At 35.5% G+C, this 21841-nt stretch overlaps 2 protein-coding genes across 13 annotated transcripts in view; one reads left to right on the top strand and one right to left on the bottom strand.

Moving 5' to 3' along the window:
- The first annotated feature begins 924 nt into the window (after nucleotides 1-924).
- On the top strand, nucleotides 925-6425 carry LOC107069252 (uncharacterized). Of its 2 annotated transcripts, XM_089176220.1 has the most exons (7): nucleotides 925-1083; nucleotides 1265-1368; nucleotides 1456-1497; nucleotides 1563-1694; nucleotides 1767-5921; nucleotides 6003-6140; nucleotides 6216-6425. In XM_089176220.1, the coding sequence occupies exons 2-7, from the start codon at nucleotides 1299-1301 to the stop codon at nucleotides 6254-6256; spliced, it is 4578 nt and encodes a 1525-aa protein (XP_089032346.1). In that variant the 5' UTR covers nucleotides 925-1083; nucleotides 1265-1298; the 3' UTR covers nucleotides 6257-6425. The 2 variants fall into 2 exon arrangements, with proteins under 2 accessions (XP_089032346.1, XP_015181895.2); XM_015326409.2 differs by having other exon boundaries at nucleotides 926-1083; nucleotides 1563-5921.
- A 2254-nt stretch (nucleotides 6426-8679) lies between these two features.
- LOC107069288 (protein trachealess) overlaps nucleotides 8680-21841 on the bottom strand; it is an 84416-nt gene continuing 71254 nt past the window's right edge. For 10 of the 11 annotated variants that reach the window (XM_015326468.2, XM_015326471.2, XM_015326472.2 and 7 more), the window contains 10 exons: nucleotides 21100-21338; nucleotides 16280-16356; nucleotides 16083-16172; nucleotides 14138-14330; nucleotides 13945-14066; nucleotides 13686-13879; nucleotides 13032-13138; nucleotides 12807-12954; nucleotides 12606-12730; nucleotides 8680-11514 (listed from right to left, as the gene is read on the bottom strand). In XM_015326468.2, the coding sequence (XP_015181954.1) occupies nucleotides 10037-11514; nucleotides 12606-12730; nucleotides 12807-12954; nucleotides 13032-13138; nucleotides 13686-13879; nucleotides 13945-14066; nucleotides 14138-14330; nucleotides 16083-16172; nucleotides 16280-16356; nucleotides 21100-21338 (2773 nt within the window). In that variant the 3' untranslated portion in view covers nucleotides 8680-10036. The remainder of the gene's footprint in view (nucleotides 11515-12605; nucleotides 12731-12806; nucleotides 12955-13031; nucleotides 13139-13685; nucleotides 13880-13944; nucleotides 14067-14137; nucleotides 14331-16082; nucleotides 16173-16279; nucleotides 16357-21099; nucleotides 21339-21841) is intronic. The other variant, XM_015326469.2, reaches the window with a different exon arrangement.

Here is a 21841-nt window from a genome sequence, read left to right as displayed (position 1 = left end):
GAAATTTGTCTCATTAGTAATTTTTTATTTTAATTATAATAATATTTTAATGATAAATGATAAAATTATTATTACACATGTAAATTTATGAACTAAGATGTAAAATGAATATTTTTCAATTACCCAAAGTATTAAAATGAAAATATGCAAATGGATACCGGACCTATCTTAGCATTACAATAAAGCTGACTCATTGAAAACCCAAGAATTATGTTAAATGCATATACATAAACAACTCGTACATGTAATTATAGCTTTCTATTGAATAGATCAATCTTATCAGAAGAATTATTACAATATGTTCATTCTTAAAATACTCTATTCTTGATAAATGAACAAATGTTAAGTAAGAGCAAATTGTTTATTTAAATCCTTAAATGCCAAATATCATCTTAGAATGCACAAAGAATGTAAATGTTTTTTCGTTTTTTTTTTTTTTTTTTTTTAGAAAAAAAAAATAAGCAGCTTGATTAAAATGGTAAATATAACCACCCACTCATAAGTTAATAGCATATAACAAGTTTTAAACTCATTGTCAATGCGAAAGGTAGAAAGGAAAGATGTCCTTCAACGAAAACATCCTAACGTCTCTACAGTGTTTTTCAAATAAAATTATAATTCAATCAATTTGTTTCTTTTCTTTTCTTTCTTCTTTTTAATATTCTCACAAAGTATCGAAAATTCCACAAGAATTATTTCTAAAAATAACGATGCTCTAAACCTGATGAAACTGCCTGTGGTTTTTGCGGTTTAACCAAAAATGGTCGATATCATAAGTGAATATATTTTCAGATTGATCATGAATATATAAATAATGATTTTAAAAACACCTTATAGGATATTTGGAATGCTGTAAACCAGTTTGTGAGTCTTTTTATTGTATGTCTTCTATTTAAAGAAATGCGAACGAAGAGGAATAAGCATTCTCTGTTCTGCGATCACAACTTGACGACACGAGCGTGACATGAATCAAACGTGTTAGCTTTGGGAAACTCCATGAAGATCGATGACGTATCCTGTGATCCCAGTTGTTTAGCGCCAGTCTTACCGATTACATTACGAAGTGTTCTACGTGTACTATTGGTAAGAATGAAATAATAATTATTCATTGCCACCCACATGTTATCGTCGATTTACGTTGACTCCGATGATCGTATCGCTAAACTCCAATCCTTTCACTATGAGTATCATCCTTATATATATACAAGTTTCCAAACAGGATGTCTTCAGTAATGATTCTACCATTGTCTTGTATACTTTGCAGTTATTCTTAGACGATAAACGATTGAAATAATAATATGACGGACAATATTTATTTAAGATGTTCTATCATTGTTTTATTATGTGCTACAACTTTTGCTACAGCAGGTACGTGCACTTTGTTTCATTTTTTCATTCATTATTGATATCAATTATATTTTCTAATGATTGATTTTTTTTTTTTTTTTTTTTTAGGAGGATTTGGATCCTTTGCAGGGAGTAGTTCTTCAGCATTCAGTATGTTGCATTGATATTTATTTCATTCTCAAATTTAATTTCGTATTTATTCGTATTTATTTTAGGTAGTGCATCGAGTAATGCACAAGCAACAGGATCTGTCGCAAGTGCAATAAGTTCTGCGAATGCATTTACCGGTGGTGCATTTCCTTCGAAAAATCCAGACGGTACGAGTCATGGATTAACTCATCAGCAAGGTATTTCTGTTGGTTCTGGAAGCTTTGTAGGAATTCATCCGGGTTCTGATAAGTTTGGATTGAATCATCAAGGTTCTAGTGGAGTTAAAGGAGCTCACAATAATCATAAATCTCAGTCACCTTGCTCTCAATGTGCACATACCAAAGAAAAATGGGATTACGATAATTATGATGAACAACCTGAAGAAAAGGATGAGGAAACACATGGAGAAGACGATGATTGCGATGATGGTCAATACAGACCTGAACATCATTATAAACATGACAATAGTGGAGATGGTAAGGAACATGAAGAAGAGACAGTACCGGGTGTATATAAAGTAGGAAACACCGATCAATACGATTACGATCAAGAAAATGATAAAGGTGCATACACACCGGGTGGTAACAAAGGACAGGGTAACAACAATTATGGTAACACTGGATTAACTGGAGCTAATAATCAAAATTCAAATAATAATAATGGTGATTATCAACATAGTACGAAGTATCCATTTGCACATCCAAATGCAGGTGCATCGAAAGATTTTTCACATCTTACAATAAACCCGAGTGATTTCCATAAGAAGAAAGAGAATGATAATAAGAATGTAGGCACTCCTGGAGTTGTTGCACCTACTTTGGGTGCTGGTGGTAATTATGGAAATGCGAATAAAGGTCCATTTGGTAGTCCAACACCAAGTCAAACGAATTTGGGAAGCGTAGGTGGTACTAATGGTGGTTGTTCTAAGAGTGGATCTGGAGGAGGATGTTCAACAAGTGAGACTGACTCTAATTTAAATCAAGGTCCTGTAAAAATTGGTCAGACACAATTACCACAAGGCAGTGTTGCACCCAGTTTCAACACTGGAGAAAATAAAGGTACTCCGGGATGTAAGAGTTTGGATGGAAATTGTGGTACTGGTAAAATAGATGGAACAGGACAATACCAATCAACATCTGCAGGAAGTGGACAGAATTTACAGAGTGGATACAATGGTGGTCTAAATGCAGGGAATAAACCACAGTCGTATGATCAACAGCATACAGGGCAACCGAATAAAGGTAATTTACCAAGTGGACCGGGAAGTAATGTAGGTGTAGGATCTGGTTGTGGTTTCGGATCTACTTCCTCTGGTTGTTCAAAAGAAGGAACACCTTTGCAAAAGAACACACCAATTCCTAGTCAAACGTATGGAATTGGAGGTAGTGGACCTAGTTCTGTAGGCGTTGGAAGCAAACCGATTCCAACACAAGTATATGGAAGTGGATCTGGTAACGTTGCTGTTGGAAGCACACCTTTTCCTACTCAAACTCATGGAACTTTCGGTAGTGGATCTGGTAATGTTGGTGTGGGAAGCAAACCTTTTCCTACTCAAACCCATGGAACTTTCGGTAGTGGGTCTGGTAACATTGGTTTTGGAAATAAACCAAATACATACGATCAACAACACACAGGATTACCGAATAAAGGTAATTTACCAAGTGGACCCGGTGGTAACATAGGTAGTGGATCTGGTTGTGGTTCTGGATCATCTTCTTTTGGTTGCTCAGATAAAGGAACACCTTTGCAAAAGAACACACCAATTCCTAGTCAAACGTATGGAGTTGGAAGTAGTGGAACTGGTCACCTAGGTGTTGGAAGCAAACCGATTCCAACACAACTATATGGTAGTGGATCTGGTAATGTTGGTGTTGGAAGCACACCTTTTCCTACTCAGACTCATGGAACTTTCGGTAGTGGATCTGGTAACATTGGTTTTGGAAATAAACCAAATACATACGATCAACAACATACAGGATTACCGAATAAAGCTAATTTACCAAGTGGACCCGGAGGAAATGTAGGTGCAGGATCTGCTTGTGGTTCTGGATCATCTTCTTCTGGTTGTTCAGATGAAGGAACACCTTTGCAAAAAAACACACCAATTCCTAGTCAAACGTATGGAGTTGGAAATAGTGGAACTGGTCACGTAGGTGTTGGAAAGAAACCGATACCAACACAATTATACGGAACTGGATCTGGTAACGTTGGTGTTGGAAGCACATCTTTTCCTACTCAGACTCATGGAACTTTCGGTAGTGGATCTGGTAACATTGGCTTTGGTAATAAACCAAATTCATACGATCAACAACATACAGGATTACCAAATGCAGGTAATTTACCAAGTGGACCTTCTGGTACCAGTGGTGTAGGATCTGGTTGTGGCTCTGGATCACCTTCTTCTGGTTGCTCAAATGAAGGAACACCTTTGCAAAAGAACACTCCAATTCCTAGTCAAACGTATGGAACTGCAGGAAGTGGACCAGGTTATGTAGGCGTTGGAAGCACACTTTCTCCTACTCAAACGCATGGAACTTTTGGTAGTGGATCTGGTAACATTGGTTTTGGAAATAAACCAAATACATACGATCAACAACATGCAGGGTTACCGAATAAAGGTAATTTACCAAGTGGACCCGGAGGTAACGTAGGTGGTGGATCTGGTTGTGGTTCTGGATCATCTTCTTCTGGCTGCTCAAATGAAGGAACACCTTTGCAAAAGAATACGCCAATTCCTAGTCAAACGTATGGAGTTGGAGGTAGTGGAACTGGTCACCTAGGTGTTGCAAGCAAACCGATTCCAACACAAGTACATGGAAGTGGATCTGGTAACGTTGGTGTTGGAAGCACACCTTTTCCTACTCAAACTCATGGAACTTTCGGTAGTGGGTCTGGTAATGCTGGTTTTGGAAATAAACCACATTCGTATGATCAACAACATACAGGCATACCGAATGCAGGTAATTTGCCAAGTGGACCCGGAGGTAACGTAGGTGGTGGATCTGGTTGTGGCTCTGGATCACCTTCTTCTGGTTGCTCAAATGAAGGAACACCTTTGCAAAAAAATATACCAATACCCAGTCAAACGTATGGATCAACAGGCAGTGGACCCGTTGGAAAAAAACCGATACCAACACAATTATATGGAAGTGGATCTGGTAATGTTGGTGTTGGAAGCACACTTTCCCCTACTCAAACTCATGGAACTTTCGGTAGTGGGTCTGGTAACGTTGATTTAGGAAATAAACCCCATTCATATGATCAACATAATATAGGACAACCCAATAAAGGTAATGTGCCTAGTGGACCTTCTGGTACCGTTGGTGTAGGATCTGGTAGCACATCTGGTGAATCTTCTGCTCCTTGTAATGATGATGGAACACCTTTACAAAAGAACATACCTATTTCTTCTCAAGCATTTGGATCAGCTAGTAGTGGAAGTGGACAATCTGCTTTTGGGAATCCAAATTCTTATCAATTTAATACAGGAAACCCTTTCCTATATGGTGGACAACCTAATTCCAAACCAAACATTTATCCAACTAGTTCACCACCTTTCTCAAATAGTCTCAGCACCACTGTTAAACCAATCGGCCATGGAAATCCTTTTCTAGATGGCACCATAACCAACACATTCGGATCCCAACATGTTACTCCCCTTGGAGTAACTCCAATTCAAAATAATGTGCCAAATAAGCCTATTGGTGCTGGTAATCCATTTTTATCAAGCGGAGGTGCAGGTAGTTCGACATTTGGTACCGCAATCCATCCTGGTATTAATATAGAAAACAATTCACCATCAACTGTTAGACCAATCGGACAAAACAATCCATTTTTTGGAACTCCAAGTGGAAATTCAGTAAATAAATACCCTAGTGGAGTTGATAGCAACAAAAATACACCTTTCGGAAGTGGAACATCTAATCCTTCTTCTTCGAATGATCAAAATTCAAATGTGCAATTTCCAAAATCGAAACAAACGTCAGGAATACCAGGAGTAATAGGAATCTCATCTTCCGGAACCTATCCAAATACAAATCAAGGTGTTAAGGGTGGCCCACATCATAACCCAACATCTGGAAGTGTTGCAGCGAGTAGTGCAGGAGCTTCCAGTTCTGGATTCAACACACCTAATTCATACAATAATAATGGTGGTCATGGTACAGGCTCGTTGATAGGAACCGCTAATATTAAAAAACCTTCATACACCCTTTTAAATTCACCTAACTCTGCAAATGACAATGGAAATAATCCAAATGGTCAATTTAATCATCAAATAGCAAATGCCGGAGCTCAATCATTCGCAGGTGCTAGTGCAGGTGCCAGTGCAGGAAGTTACGCTGGTTCTTTCAGCAGTTCTCAAGCATCCAGTTCGAGTTCCAGTTTTGCTAGCAGTAAATCTGGGTCGTATGCAATTAACGGAGGTTTGCTATTTTTATATAATTTTTCATTTATATTAAACAATTATTATCATATTTCTGATATTTTTCATTCGTATTTTACAGATCCGAATATTTTACATCAACTGAACGGAAATTGGCCGATCAACGCGGCTAAAAGTTTGGATGAAATAATCAATCCTGGATGGCCATCTTCAAATGCAGGATCCCAAGCTTCTGCATTTGCTAGCAGCAGCGCAGGAAGTTTGTATTTTTAAAATTATTTATTAATTAACAATATATTTTCTTGATTGCACATTAATTTTTGTTTTTTTTTAGGTTGGTCGGGACCTCAACCATTCGGTGTTAAAAGTAGATAAATCAAATATAAAAACATACAAATGTGATGGAAACAAAAAAATTGCAACTTTAAAGAGTATACTATTATCGTCTAGGTGGAAGTGGTTAGATTTTAATTAGTTTAAGCAAAAAAGAACAAGAGATGTAACGCTTGAAAATATTACTAAATATATTTACAATTATTTTCAATTATTGTTTGAAAAATACTATAGTTATTTTCGCACAGATATTTCATTAATCACGTTTATCAATACTTACTTTTAACCTCAAAATTATTATTTTTCAAATTTTATTACTACCAACTTTGATATGAAAAAGAAACTGATTACATTGCATTACCAATAGATTAAACAATTGTTGTATTACAGTTGTATGACCTAAATTTCGGGAAAAAACCTCACTACTTTTCGGAAAAAAACCGTATTTTACAATTAGGATTATATTGATCGTTTCTAAATAATTAATTTGGTTTATTACTTACCCATTTTGAAGATGAACGATTTGTTATTGAACAAATGATATTATTAAAATCATAATATTGTTTTAAAGAAATGATATATAAAACAAAACAAAAATATATATATATATATTACAATCGTATATACTTTAGGCGTTTAAAGGTATATTTCACAAATCGTATTTTCCTTTTACATGGTTGCTGATATTCTAACAGAAACAGAATTTGTAAAAACCTCGGAAAAACGATGGGTAGAAATATATATATAATATAACACAATATTGCAAAGAGCTTTTTTAAGCCCTTATTATTATTATTATTATTATTTTTTTTTTTTACACGGTGTGCATTTCACGTGAGACTATCGATTAAAAATTGTTATTCGATAAAATAGAACCTTCTTCCCAAATAGAAAGGATTTTACATCCAACAAACATTTTTGATCATTTCTTTATAGTGTAATCTTTCTGCTTGTTCATTTTTTCTTTTTTTTTCTTTTTTATTTTGCTTCTCTTTTGTCAAATTTCTTTCCCTTACACATTTTCTCGATCTTCTTATCATTTTTATCTTTTTTTTTTTTTTTTTTTAATGTTTCTTTTATCTCGTGCTCGACACTTGTCTCCTTCTTTTGTTATCTACATTTACAACTATTCAGTACATAGAAGAGACAACGTTTGCGCACCACCTGTAAATATACATATCTTTATTTATTTTATTTTATTTATTTATTTATTTATTTAATCTTAACGTGTAAACAATTTGACAATGTGCTTTTAACAAATGCGTTCTCTTTATTTATTTATTTATTTAATTTTTTTAATTATTCCTTTCATGATTTATTTTATTTTAATATTATTTCGTCATCGTCGAGGAGGCCGAGGAATTTTATTTCATTTTTTTTTTTTGCAATCATATTTTCTCGACCTAATTATTATTAAAATTTAATATCACTTAAAAATCATCCCGTAACTTTTACATTTAATTTCAATTAACTGAACACTCTATTATTATTTATTTTTTTGTTTATTTGTTTATAAAATAAAAAAGATTGAAAATGAAAATTTTACGATTGATCAAAAAGTGTCAAAGGATTCAAAAAGAAAGATCAAAAATCACCAAATTTTGCGATTGGGTTCGTACAAGTACGAATGCAAGTATGCATGTCGTTATGTATGTATGTATGCATGTATATGTATATATAATATATATATTTATATATTTATATAATATATATATATATGTATATAATAATGTTCTATTAAAACAGAAAGAGTTTTTTTATTTCGTCGAAATAGAGTTCAGAGTTCACTTTGGCAATGAGAGATAGTTTCTACACGTATTTTATCGCGCGATCTTATTTATTTATTTATTTTTTTTTATCATTTTTTTTCTTTTCATTCATTCATTTATTTCTCTATAGAATTGAACGATCGATATTAAAAAAAAAAAACAAAAAAAAATCCAACCAATATCGCACATACGTGTATTCAATTTGTCGATCGAGGTACTTAGGAGCAAAACGATACGAGTTGGTATAAAAAAAAAAATAAATGTTACTACGAGTATATAATATATAATAATAATAATAATAATAATAATAATTATAATAATAATTAATAATAAAAATTATAATAATAATTATTATAAACATAATATTAATATTAATAATAATAATAATAATAATAATAATAATTCGAATAACGATCGTCAGGACGCAGTAGTTCCGGTCAATAATAGCATCAACGACAACGATGATTAATTATTAATTAATAGTCCTTCCTCTTCTTCTTCTCTTTATTATTTATTAATTTTTTTGTTTGTTTGTTTGTTTATTCGTTCCTTTCATTTCATTTGATTTATTTAAAATCCATCATTTTTATCACCATTTGGAATTCTTTTTTTCTTTTAATCAGACAAAACCACATAGTAGATACATACACACGTGTTCAAATCACTGACTCACGCTGGCACGAATTTTATTTCATCTTCATCTTCATCTTCATCTTCATCTTCATCTTCATCTTCTTCATCTTCTTCTTCTTCTTTCTCCTCTTCTTGCTGTTGTTGTTGATTTATGTTTTTCTTGTATTTTTTTTGTGTTTTTTTTAATAACATTTAAAACCCCTCCCTACGTTCTCCAACGTAGATAATAATTAATTAATTGTTTATAATAATATGAGTAGTTTTTTTTAATAATAATTATTATTATTATCTCAAATGTTCATTCATCGTCTCTTTCTTTTTTTTTTTTTTTTTTTTTTGGTGACTTGTTTTTTCATTTTCTTTTTTTTATCATTTTCAAACTTTATTTATTCATTTTATTTCCTCGTATTAATTAATTAATTATATTACAATAATCATTTTGCATCATCTACGTGCGAGAAATAAACAACAACAACAACAACAACAACAACAACGAAAGATAATAATATTAAAAAAAAAAAAAAAGAAAAAAACCCCTTTTTTTTCAAAGTCAGACATTTTTTTTCTTCTTTCTCGCTTACCTATATTGCACGATTTTTGTCTTTAGTTTTTATTTATTTATTTATTTTTTTTTTTTTTTAACTTAAGACAAAGAAGAAAAAGATAAAGAGAGAGAGGGAGAGAGAGAGAGAGAGAGAGAGCACCTCAGGAAAACGAAATAATTTGTCTCTTTTTTGTTAAGTCCAGCAAACGTCATTGTTAAATGCGTCACAAGCTATTATAATAAGAATCATTTTAAAACAAAAGTTACCCCCCAATGTTTAAAGGGTTTAACTAGAGTCTAATTTATCTAGTTGTCATGAAAAGTTTCCTCCCCTTACCCCCATTTAAATCGTAACTCGTAACAACACCTCACAATATTATTCAAGATTAAAGTAAATAAAGTCAGGCCGTTCAGCATGGTTTAAGAAACAAAAGTGTTATGGGGATTACAGTCACAGCACAATTATCATTGCTTTATGGTGTGTGTGTACGAGACGAAAGGGGATGACAACAGGATTCGATTTTTTCTTGAGGACTCGGGGGTGAGGGTTTACATGCACCCATTTACATGAGACGAGGAGAAGACACTTCTTCGACAATTCTTCATCATAGTTCTCGTCCAATTAAAATCGTTTAGATTCATCAACGAAAAAAAAGGTTCCATTTTGTTTTCTTAAAAGGAATACTCGAAGGTAAAGGGAAGAAAAATCGATCACGTTGTTATTCTTTATCTTCGAATTGATATGCATACGAGAGAGTTAATGAGTGTGAGGAGAGAGAGTCCCATCAAAGTCCGATTGTTCATCATTTTAGTTGTTTAGAACAATTGGGATGATTATTTAAGTACACGCGTGTCGCGTACAGCACTGGGACGCCACTAGGACGTCGAACCGTACCAACTGTTCGCCGTAGCTTTGTTAGAAGGATGATAGATATGAAAGCCAGCTGCTGCAGCTGCCGCAGCTGCAGCTGGGTGATGATAAAACTGTGCTTGTTCTCCGAGACCAGCAGAGGCGTACGCTGCCGCAGCATCGAGGGCACTCGGGTGAACGGTAGCCGAGTAGACTTGTGGTTTCAAAGGTAAAGGTTGAGCGGGTTCGTATTGATGACGCAACACGGGTTCCCCATAAGCCGATGAGGTGTCGTACGAGCTGATCACGTTGACTGGGTGAAGTTGTTGCTGCTGTTGCTGTTGTTGCTGTTGTTGTTGTTGCTGCGGTTGCTGTTGGTGATGATGGTGATGATGATGTTGTTGCTGTTGTTGCTTGTCACGAGGTGATACGGATGACGGGGGTGTCATGGCTGAATGATAATCAACCGCATAACCACCTGCCGTTGAATAGGACGATACTAAACTCGTGAAAGCATCGGTTCCGCAACTATTACCACCGGTAGAAGCCTTTTGATTGTGTGTCGTTAAAACGAACTGATGTTCCCCATAGGTACTTGAACCTTCGGAACCTGGAGGTGTCGGTAATGGACCGTTCTGTCCAGTCTCACTGGCATAATAAGATCCACCCGACGAAGGTGTCCTCGCACCACCAGCTGAAGTTATCCCATGAACGTTAGCACGTATGACGCTTTCTCGATTCGCGTATAGTTGCCTTAAAAGTGCGGAAGCTGGTAAAGGTGCGGTCGCCGATTGTTGAGGACTCAAATGACCAAGATGATGATGAGCACCTATCCACTGTATCGTACTTCTCTGTTGCTGTTGCTTCAACAACGCATCCGTACTAAAATCTGTAGGTTGATGAAGACTCGGAGAATTGGATTTATTCAATGCAGTACCAGGTAAATGCTTTGACATTGCTTGTTCCAAATCTTTCACCGATGTCCCAGCAGTTGTACCAACACCACCAACGCTTCCAGGACCAGTATCAGTCCCGACATTGTTCTGACTACCTGGATTACTATTACCACCAACACCACCAACGCTTTCAACGACATCAGCCGTCCCAGACCTAGCTGTTGCATCACCACTTCGTCTTGATTTAGGACTCGTCGCACACAATACTTGCTCGCTAGTTGAAATCGAATTATTCGAAGGTGTCGGACTCAAAGGATTGTTCCTCTCATTGCTAGCCACTTTTTCAGTAACTTCTTCCTCCTCATCCTCCTCATTCGAACTACTTTCCTCCTCATGTAACTTTCGTTTATGTCGACGCAACTTGACCACCAATGTGCTGATATTCCCTATCGCTGCTTGCGGTTCCTGTTGCAACTGAGACATACTGTCGTGATGCCTGTTCCCTCTCTTCTCACTCTCGGAACCCCTGGTGTCCTCTCGATCTTCTGGCGGAGAACGATGAGGATGTTCTTGATGCTGATTTGTCGGACCTCCGCGACTCCGTCCTTCTGAAATTATACGGGATGATCTCTTTTCTATTTTTTAAGGTTAAGTTCTTAATTTTTTTGATCTAAGTTTAACCCTTTCGTTACTATTGCAAGCTTCAATGGGAATATCGTTTCATAGAAACTGTTTTCTGACTCCTTTATGGGGTCAGTGAGATCTTTTGTGACAAAAGGGTTAAATAACTTTGATGTTTATTTTTTATTACTTTTTCTTACGTTACACGATATCAGTTTTTCTAACATTTAATTGTTCGTGTGTATGTTTTTTTTTTTTTTTTTAATATTGAAAATTAATAATTAATTGTACGTATGTGTCGATTAATTTTTTTGACATGAGATACTCTATTAATTTCTCTCACGTGGATAATATCGAAAACACACGTGAATATCATATATTTTTTTTTTTTTTTGATTGAATGAATTTAAGTGTCTTCGAGTTAATAACAGTTTCTTTTATTTTTGTAATTTGTTTGCCATGAAATTATTATGCTTACGAGAATCGAAAGATGAGGTAGAGAGAGAGAGAGAGAGAGTAAAAGACTTGTAAACGTAGTGTGATATAAATAATATATATATATGTATATATTTTAAACACGGGCGAGCACCTTACAGGCGTTTCACGTGTGTTTCCGGATCGTTCGGAAGATCAGGACGACGGAGGTACCGTTGCATTCTAATTTTGACCATTATCAGACATTTCCTGCAAAGGAACAAAAGTTCGTTAGGGAATGTAACTTCGATAATTTGCTAATTTTAAACACGAATTTATTTTTAAATAAAACCAAAAAACAAGAACTAGAGCTAAGTTTTTATCTATCATACTCTTTGTCCCAGCGCTAAGAAATGTCACTAAAAAATTAACGGTTTTTTTTTTACCTGTCAATAATTAATATTAATTTTTTCAACGTACACGTGGTTAATGGCGTGGTGAAAAAGTTTTAAACCAAATTCTCGTAGTACACATTTGTATGATAAATTTTGAATTGGAATAAAAAAAAAAAAAAAGAAAGAAGAAGAAAATCTGAGCCTGTCTTTTCTAACGAACGATCAATTTTGAAGAATTCGATTTTGGAAGACAACAAACACAAATATACCTCCTCTGTCGGCATCAGGTGAACCATTTTCTGGATCATTTCCTGTCGCATCCTCTCGTTTAACACCAGTAACGCCATCTTCCAGTTGACAACAATCCATTATTAAGTTCTCGTATTCACGACCACTGCAAATAACAACAATTTATTGGACACACGTTTAATTTGTTATTTGTTTCATTGATTAATATTAATTATACATACCTTATTACATAATTAACACAAATGATGTTTTGTTCTTCAGCATTTTTCGAATTGCAAACTACAGTCGCACATGTTTGCAACCACGTGTAACCACCACTTTTGTTCATTAATCGATAATAATGCGTCAACACTTGTCCTTTGTGGATTACTACAAAAAATAAATCATAAGAATATAATAATAATTCTATAAATAATAATTATGGAAAAATAAAATTGTTAACTCACGATCTATGTGTGATTTTCTAAGACGATTCGCATCTTCACCGTGACACAGGGTATATAAATTTTTACCCGTTAATTCATCGGCTGTATAATCCAATAATTCAGATACCCTGTAATTCAAACATCAATAAATCTTTTTATTTATTAATTATTTAACAAATGATTACAACTACACAGATAATTGGACAACATCATAAACCATTTTCTAACCTCTACATTTTATACATAAATTGAATTATTTATTTATTAATTATTATTTTATCGAAATATGCAACCTTTTATACCCATTGATAATAATGTTAGTCAGCACCATCTATTGAGAAGAAAATTAATTGCCAATTCTTATAGGTAACACGATATTTTCTAATATAACGACGATTGCTTCTTGTAGTAACACAAAACTACTAACAGATGGCATCAGTAAGCAATTTAATCAATGGCGTGTAAAGGGTTGAATATTTTAATATCCAACAAAAGCTCATCTGCATAAAATCTAAATAATTAAGACCGAATAAATAAATATAAAGGATTCATAATAATCCAATTAAGTCAGACAACAAACTAATCAATCAAATATTCTATCAGCATGAAAATATAATATTGTTCGAGAGGTACTTGGTATTCCATTAAAAAAATATAGAACATCAGGTAACTTACTTTGGTTCGCAATGTGCTATCCGAAAATCAAAATTGATACGAGTGACAAACATGTCAGTCTCCAATCGGATTTCGTGTACACTCGGTGGCGGAAGTGCAATAGCCAAACCGACCATACCCATCAATGGCGGTGCTGTTTTTCTCGTATGACTAAACGTGTACTGTGGTCTCAAACGACACAACAGTAGGACGACCTATATTTCATAAAATACAATTACCAATAAAACAAAACCAATTATTTCTAAACATTTCAACTTACCCTATAACCCGAAGATTTAAAATGGCAACCCCTTTTCGTTAACGAGGATTTCATTCTCACGCAAAATGCACGATCATAACCCTTGTAAAGACCACTAGCTGATAACGACATCAAAGAAGACACTGTAAAAACATTAATCAAAAACAAATGATTATTATTGAACAATAATAAATAATTCATTTAAACAACGTACCGTCAGGATTAGCTGTAGAGGATGAGCCATGTTCTTCCGAAGCCGCACTACTCGGAGAAGCAAGACCGGAACTAGAGGAATGTGGACCGGAAGAGGTAGCGGACGATGCCAATCCCAATCCCAATTGTTCAGCGACCTCGGCGTGGTCTTGCTGATGCACGTAATCGAAAACGCTAGATCCCGTCATTTCTACCTGAAATTCACATATTATTTTGATTAACCTTACGCAAATATAATAATAAAAACTAATCACACACGTTTAGGTTAGATTAGCATATTGATTTATATACACATATAACATACTTCCTCGAATTACTATACCTCCTATATACATACATAGAAGTATGGACACATAGAAAAACAGATAGAAAAAGAGTGTTGTACATATATACGCATACATAGACAAGACTTTATTTGTATTCTATAAACGAAGTTGAATGATGACGCGCGTAAGCCCAACGTCTGTGTCGGTCACGCTTCTTTTCTTGGTATTAAAATGTACGTAAGTACGACGAGGTACGATAAGTGCATCGGAAAAACGAATAACAGTTTGTTCGTTCGTTGTTTCATTCTAAGGTTGTTTCTAAGGTTCCTAGTCTTCTCATACTCGGCCATTTTTGATAACCCCATTTAACAAAGACTATATATATATATAAAAAGAGTTGATCTGAAGCTAGAAAGAAAAAGAAAGAGTTTGCAGAGCGCAGCTGTGTCCTGGTATCACGTTCGATGAACCACCCTTGAAATAGAGCCGTCTTACATTTTGGTAGACACCGTGGCTAGTTTTCTGCTAGAAAAAGGAAGTAAAATGACAGAATGAAAGAAAGAAAGAAAGAAAGGAAAAAAAAACAGTTGAAAAACATAAAGAAAGGTTCGGTCTTGATGGCGGCAGCCATGTTTCTAGCTGCCACCGGTTTCCCGAATCCTCGAAACACCCTATTGATTGCTCCGCGAGAGTCTCTCGTAGAATCGAGCTGGTACACCGGTCACCTCCCTCACCTACCCCCGCCATATCCCTCTTTCTCGCCTTCCACCTCCACCTCCTCTTCCTTCTCTTTACTTCTCTCTCTCTCTCTCTCTCTCGGAATGGCTCCCTCTTGCTGCTGCTGCTGCTGCTGCTGCCTCTGCTGCTGCTGCTGCTGCTGCTCTCTAACTCTCTCTCTCTCTCTGTGTTCCCCATCCACTCTACTACTACCTTCACGAGCTCGGAGCATTAGGAATGGCGAACACGCCGCCGTGCAGAGGCTACGTGAGCCGCATGCGACCACCTCCACCTCCATCCACCCATCCTTCCCTCGTCTATATCATGCCTGGTGCCAACCAGTATGGCCGCCAACTCATACAACCTTCTCCTCTTTTCCCCCTTGACCTCTCTCCTCCTTATCCTTTTCTTCCACGCTATCAACTTTTCTTTCTTTCTTTCTTTCTTTCTCTTTCTTTCTGTCTGTCTGTCTATCCGTCTTTTTCTTTTTTCCGACAGAGTACTCTTTCCTTCTTATACTTCTTCTTCTTCTTCTATGTTCTACCTTCGTCCTGCAGGTACCATCATTTGCGTGTTTTCCCTCTTTATCCTCCTCCTCCACCACCTACTCCTCTTAGTCCGTCGTCTTTGGCTTTCCTTCGTCACTTCCATGCTACTATTTTTGCCTTTCCGCTAAACCCATGTATGTGTATGGTCCCTCACAGTTTCCTTTACTTTTTTCTTTTGTTTCCTTTTCATTTTATTATTTCGTTGTCTTCTTAACCTACCATTCCTTTTATTCCTTTTTCTTTTTTTTTTTTTTTTTTTACCTCAGTCCTGAATTTTATATTCCTTTCACTTTACCCCCCTTTTTGTTTCATTTTCAAGAGAGAAAGAGTCAAAGAGTGGGAGGTTAGGATGAGTTGCAGTGAAGTTATTTAAAAATCTTTAGGTTGATATATGGTTTAAAGTATTGTTTCTCACCTGAGAAAGACCTAGGTAGATTGAAACGGTCTCAGATATGTACAGGAACCTTCCATCAGCAGCAACCGCCATCGCAAAACCATCCAATGACTATAACGAAACGTTCAAATACATACACACTTATTCCACATATTTATCTAATCTTTTAAGTTTATTATTATGGTTTAGTTCAGTATCTATGATTAACATTTACGTACCTGTAATATATGGGTACCCTGGTGTACCTCAAAATGATCTACAGCTGCGTTTGCTGCCGACCTTACGCGATTTGTACCTAAGAACAATGTTGAATTATCATTTTAGTTAAATACCATTTATTATTCAAATTTAAATACAAATTTTTCATTCTATATAACGTCATTTACTTGTATTATTTTATTATTATTATTCAACTTATTTATTCCGATCAGTTTTTTTTTATGCTAAATCTGTCGTAGCATTGAGCAATATCAACCGCAGATTTAATTAGATTGTTTTCTATCTGATGAAAACAAAGCAACTGTATAATTTATTAAACTGTTCAATACCTCTGATTTAAAATAGAATGTAGCCTAAACAAAATAATACAAACTGTATACCCAAGTGTTCCTATTACTTGACAAAATTGTCAAACATTTGAATCAAAACCAAATTCAGTAACATTGAACACGAAGTATATAAGAACTGTGTGGACTGTTCAATACCTAAACAAAATATCACAAACTGTATTCCCTGTTAGTTGACAGTAATATTGGACAGGAAGTATATGAGATTTCAGTTGATATTGAACAAATAAAAAATACATAGACTTAGGTATTGGCTTGATCAAAGATTAATGTTAAAACAGTATTGAATAAATTTTTGTAGATCGATTGACCATAGCGTTGAAAGGTATCTTGAGTTTATTTGGGTTGGTGTGAGTCACAATCTCCACCCCATCCATCCGGTTTAACCATGCCGACACCAACCGACCAACGACGACCCCTTTTTCGCCTTTCTTCGTCTCCCCTCGTTTAACAAACAAGACGAGCTCCTTCTTACGGTAATAATAATCCTACCCTCCCTGGTTTCCCTTAATGAAAGACTTAGAAGACTCGATCAAACTCGTGCGCGAAACGCTTAATCTGCTAAGTCCATCGGGATGAGGCTTGGTTTCGGTTGGTTTGGCTTGCCCGTCGGACTGACCTAACCTTACTTCGGGCTTTTCCGTCAACAAGTTAATTCCAATATTTCTCTGGCATACATGGACTGTCTGCTAGCATGCATGCATGCCTGCCTGGCTTGCTTAGTGGTGTCTCTAAGATAATCCAACTGAATTTCAACATTGTTCTTCTCGTTATATTTTCAAAAAAATATATATATATATCTGTGTCATCACGTGACAAATTTTTATTCTAATTACAATTGAACAATTTGTTAGTTCTTATCGTACCTAGCGTTGAAAAGAAAAATGACCCCAGGTAGACATTTTGTAACGTTTACGGAATAAAAATAGAAATGATTTATATTAATAATATGCTAATATATTTTATACAACAAGTCAAAAAAAAAAAAAAAAAAAGAAAGAAAGCAACAATGTGGAGGGTGAGGGGTAGGAGGAGGTGGGGGGAGGGGGAGGGGGTTTACTTTGGTTTAACTCACATTTATCACTTACTAATTTCGAAAGTTAACGCTGGTTATACCGGAATCTACGTGTTCTCGGTCGGACAGCTGACCCCTCCATAAATCTTTCGGCCCGGTTTGTCCCCACACCCCTGCCCCATTCTACGTTATCACAATATTTTGATAAATATCTCATACACGTTCCGTATACTTTTCTCGCCTCGTAACTCGACGATATTTATTTGAAGAAAGTATAGAAAAATATCTAAAAGGACCAAGAGAGGGACTTTTCTATTTTCTTCTAACACAATTTTGTTTCCTATCTCTCCTACCTTCTGAGATCTTTTTTCAGTATATTAAAAGATATTTTATCTCGTACATTCCTTAGATAAATACAAAACACAATATATTCCAATTGAATGAATGAAATATTAAAGAATTACAATAGAATTTTGAATTAAACCTCCCCCCCCCCAATTCGTAGAAAGAAAATCAAATCGATAGAAGAACAATTTTGTTATTAGACATTTTTATTGTCCTAAATGTCGTAATAACGCATAAAAAGAAAAAAAAAAAAAGAAAAGATTTCGTACGGGGTGTGAGAGAAGTTTAGGAAATTCAGAGGATCACCATAGAAAGGAAAGGTAGAAGGAACATGGGAATGGGGTAGGTGGTGGGACGATAGTAACCGAGAAGAACATAACGTAACGCCGTACCCTCTTTTGTTCGGGCTCCAGGGAGCAGGATTTAATGAAAAATGGCCAAATTTGTTACATTTCCCGGTAGTGATCCTCTATTTCTAGAGGGAATCGGCCAGACTCACATAAGGTCGTACGTGCTAAACGATCATTTGTCTGTCCTCTTCATTCGTCATTCTACCATTTAACACTCGATGCAAACCAATTACAAAATTCATTTCAATTCCTAACGATTGTTTAAGTATATTATCAAATAATTTCATTAGAATTCTTTCATCATGTTTGCACAGATGATAAAAATATTCATTTGTATGTGTTACATGTGTGTATGTTCGTAATGGGTGAATTGAGAATCAAAGAATCAGCATTTGCACCCTCCCATATCTGTTACAATCACAACCCAAGTAAAACAAACGTAACAAAATGGTCGATTAAATCAACTTTAAAATACATAAGTTCCAATCACAATGTCAATATTAATTCATTTTCAATAATCTTTCCAACCCCAAGTATACTTCAATCCCATTACAAATGTACACCATTGCAAATGGAAGACTTAATTACCACATTGAACAGGAGACAGTCACGAAAAAGTTCAACGTCACGAAACTAAACAATTTTTTTTTTTCTTACCTTGAAATGAATGTTAAAAGACACAAGTAACAAAAGGGTCGTAGAACAAAAGGTTCGGAGAAAGATGAGGAAGAAACAGAAGAAAAAAAAAAAAACGAAGAAGCATAAAACTAAATCGGCAGACGTGTCTAGAAATCTTTAACGCATTTTGCTTCGTTAAGTCGAGAGGTCTTTTTTCAACGCTCTGCCACTGACATCCCTAGGTAGGGTGAAAACTCGCGAAGGGAGGATGTTGTACACGGTAAAATTGTACAAGTGTGTGTCATAGTGAGTGAGTGAGTGAGTGAGATAGAAATATATAGAGAGTAAGGCCGCGAACTGGATTTAGTTTGACGAGAAGTTGTGGCAGCGATGCCCGGATGGCGCCTAACTCAATTTCGTTAGTTTAGTTACATTGGCGGCTGGTAACGCGAGGAGCCCAGGCATAGGGGATGCTGTGATTAGATTTCCATGTGGGTAGTGGGTACGCACTACCTAAGCCTTTATACGTACTAGGTACGACGTTACATACTCTACAACTTCGTCTTTCCAATCCCACCCCCCTCCCCCACTCTTCTGTTCTCTTCTCTTCACTTCACTTTCATCCCTTCAACTTATTCTATCCCTCTCTATCTCTTCTTCTTCTTTTTCTTCTCCTTTTGCCACCGCATTTGCCACCTCCAACATCGACCACAAATATTAACTCGACCTACCCTCTTAAAGTACCCCTTCGATCGATCTTTCTATCTCTCTCTCTCTCTCTCTCTGATACTCCAGAATTTTCTCTTTACTTTCTTTTTATTTTCTTGACTATTTTCTTTTTTTTGGGGGGGAATTTTGTAATATAACAGAGATTTTATCATAGAAATTATTTATTAGAGTTATTGATGGTTTTTGATTAGTTTCATTTAATTTGATATTTAATAATACAATCAGTGATAAACTTATTCCAATAAATAATGGGGATGATATTATCAAAAAAAAAACTTTAAATCTAAAATGATTGATAATATAAAGTTTCCCCTAAATTTGTGTTGTCCAAAATAAAAGGGTAATCTTGCGTGAATTGTCGTTGAACCGTACGAAAAAAGGAACAACCAATGCCATAAGCAAGCCAAGTCCAACTAAACCAAGTAAAAGTTAACAGAGCTGGCAGAAAGTTAGCTATAGTAATAGATGCTGTATCGAGATATCCTTTATAAGAAAAGAGTGAGAGTTAGGTAGACACAGAGAGTAAGAGAGGACCCGTTAGAAAATAAGATTCGTAGATACATAGTAATAGAGAATTGTCCGGCGATAATCGAACGATAACATCGGTCTTCGCCTTTCTTCATTTTCGTGGTTCATTTAACGAAAATGGAACTAACCCCCTCCCCCCCCCCCCGCCCCAAAACCCCTTCCACTCCCCATGTTAGAAGCAGCTACGTTACTTCAGTTCAGATAAAATTGCACACCGTTCAAATAATACACGAGCCAACAAAAAAAACTCTGTCTTTTTAATCTTTATTTTTTGATTAATCAACGAAAATAGTGAAAGATATTTTCTCCGAGATAACTTGAAAGGAAATAAAAGAAATAATAATAATAATAATAAAATGAAAAAGAAAAGAAAAGAAAAAAAAATATTCAGAACGTTGATTCTAGCTTGTGACACAGAAATCGAGTTAATCGAACGCTTCCCAGAACGATCCCTCGACTGTCAAAGTGTGGCAGACGCGAGACACGTGTCTACTACAAAGACGTGCTACGAAAAAAGAAAGAGTGAGAGAGAGAGAGAGAGAGAGAGAAACTATCGTCTATAACAAAATTATGACGCGGTTGACTTCTTTTCCAAGTCAAGTTCCCATAAGAGAAATTTTCGTAATTCCATCAGTGTATCTCTCTGGTTACTACTAGAGACCCCCGTTAACTTTTAGGTCGTTCGACCTATTCTAGGATCGAAGACTGATCCATCAAAAAATATATCAACGACAGATATAATAAACCTAATCGATTATAAAGTATACGTCAAGAACAATGATAAACTTATGAACATACTGAATCTGTCTGTCACTTCCTCTCTCTCTCTCTTTCTATATTTATGTTTAAATGAACATTGTGATAACTTTTAGGTAATAGAGTCATACCTTTAACAGTTTTGTTAGGTGGTGGTCCATCACGACTCCATGGGGGATCACCATGACCCGAGAAATCTCGGAGTTTGAGGTAAGAGATGGTAAGCCTTATAATTGAGGCTTTGTCCAATTGCGAGGTAATGGCCGCCGGCAAAGGTAACATCTTTGCTAGCTCGTAGAACTCAAAGTTTTCCTTACCCCGTCTCGATCTTGCTGCATCACGGCTTTTCTCTTTACGCAACTCCAGAATACTGTAATCAGAATGATATATTCTTAATTCAACTGTCTAACAAATCTTTGAACATTTCTACACTTTTATCATCATTTATTTCCCTGCATTAAACCTAAAAAAGATTGTTTGCTAAAGGGATTTTGTTTAAAATCTCTATCGCGTTAATAATTGTTTTGCCAGAGAATTTTCATCAAAGAATCTGATGAAAATATTCATACAGTTGGTTACTTAACATCTTATTATACTAATCATTTCTATGGTGTATTAAATTGTCCAATAAATCAATGAGATATTTTCTGAATAAATTGGACAATCTAATAAGGGATATTATAAGTCATATTTTGTTGACGTTTCATGTTAACCATGATGATGAAAATTATTGGAGGAAATGGGTAACGAATAAGAAGAGGCGTGGCTGTTGTACACTTCCAGGGATGTGACGGTGATCTGGCAATACGTTGTAAAGCGGCTACCGCTTAAGCAGCATACATTATTCAAGCGCTATCAAGCCCGTGTTTGCTG

The sequence above is a fragment of the Polistes dominula genome, unplaced genomic scaffold, assembly GCF_049000335.1.
Source record: "Polistes dominula isolate Pdom_NZ unplaced genomic scaffold, Pdom_raw_medaka contig_21, whole genome shotgun sequence".
Classification (NCBI taxonomy): Eukaryota; Metazoa; Arthropoda; class Insecta; order Hymenoptera; family Vespidae; genus Polistes; species Polistes dominula.
Note: the sequence above shows the minus strand (reverse complement) of the source record. Positions and strands in the feature narration are given on the sequence as shown.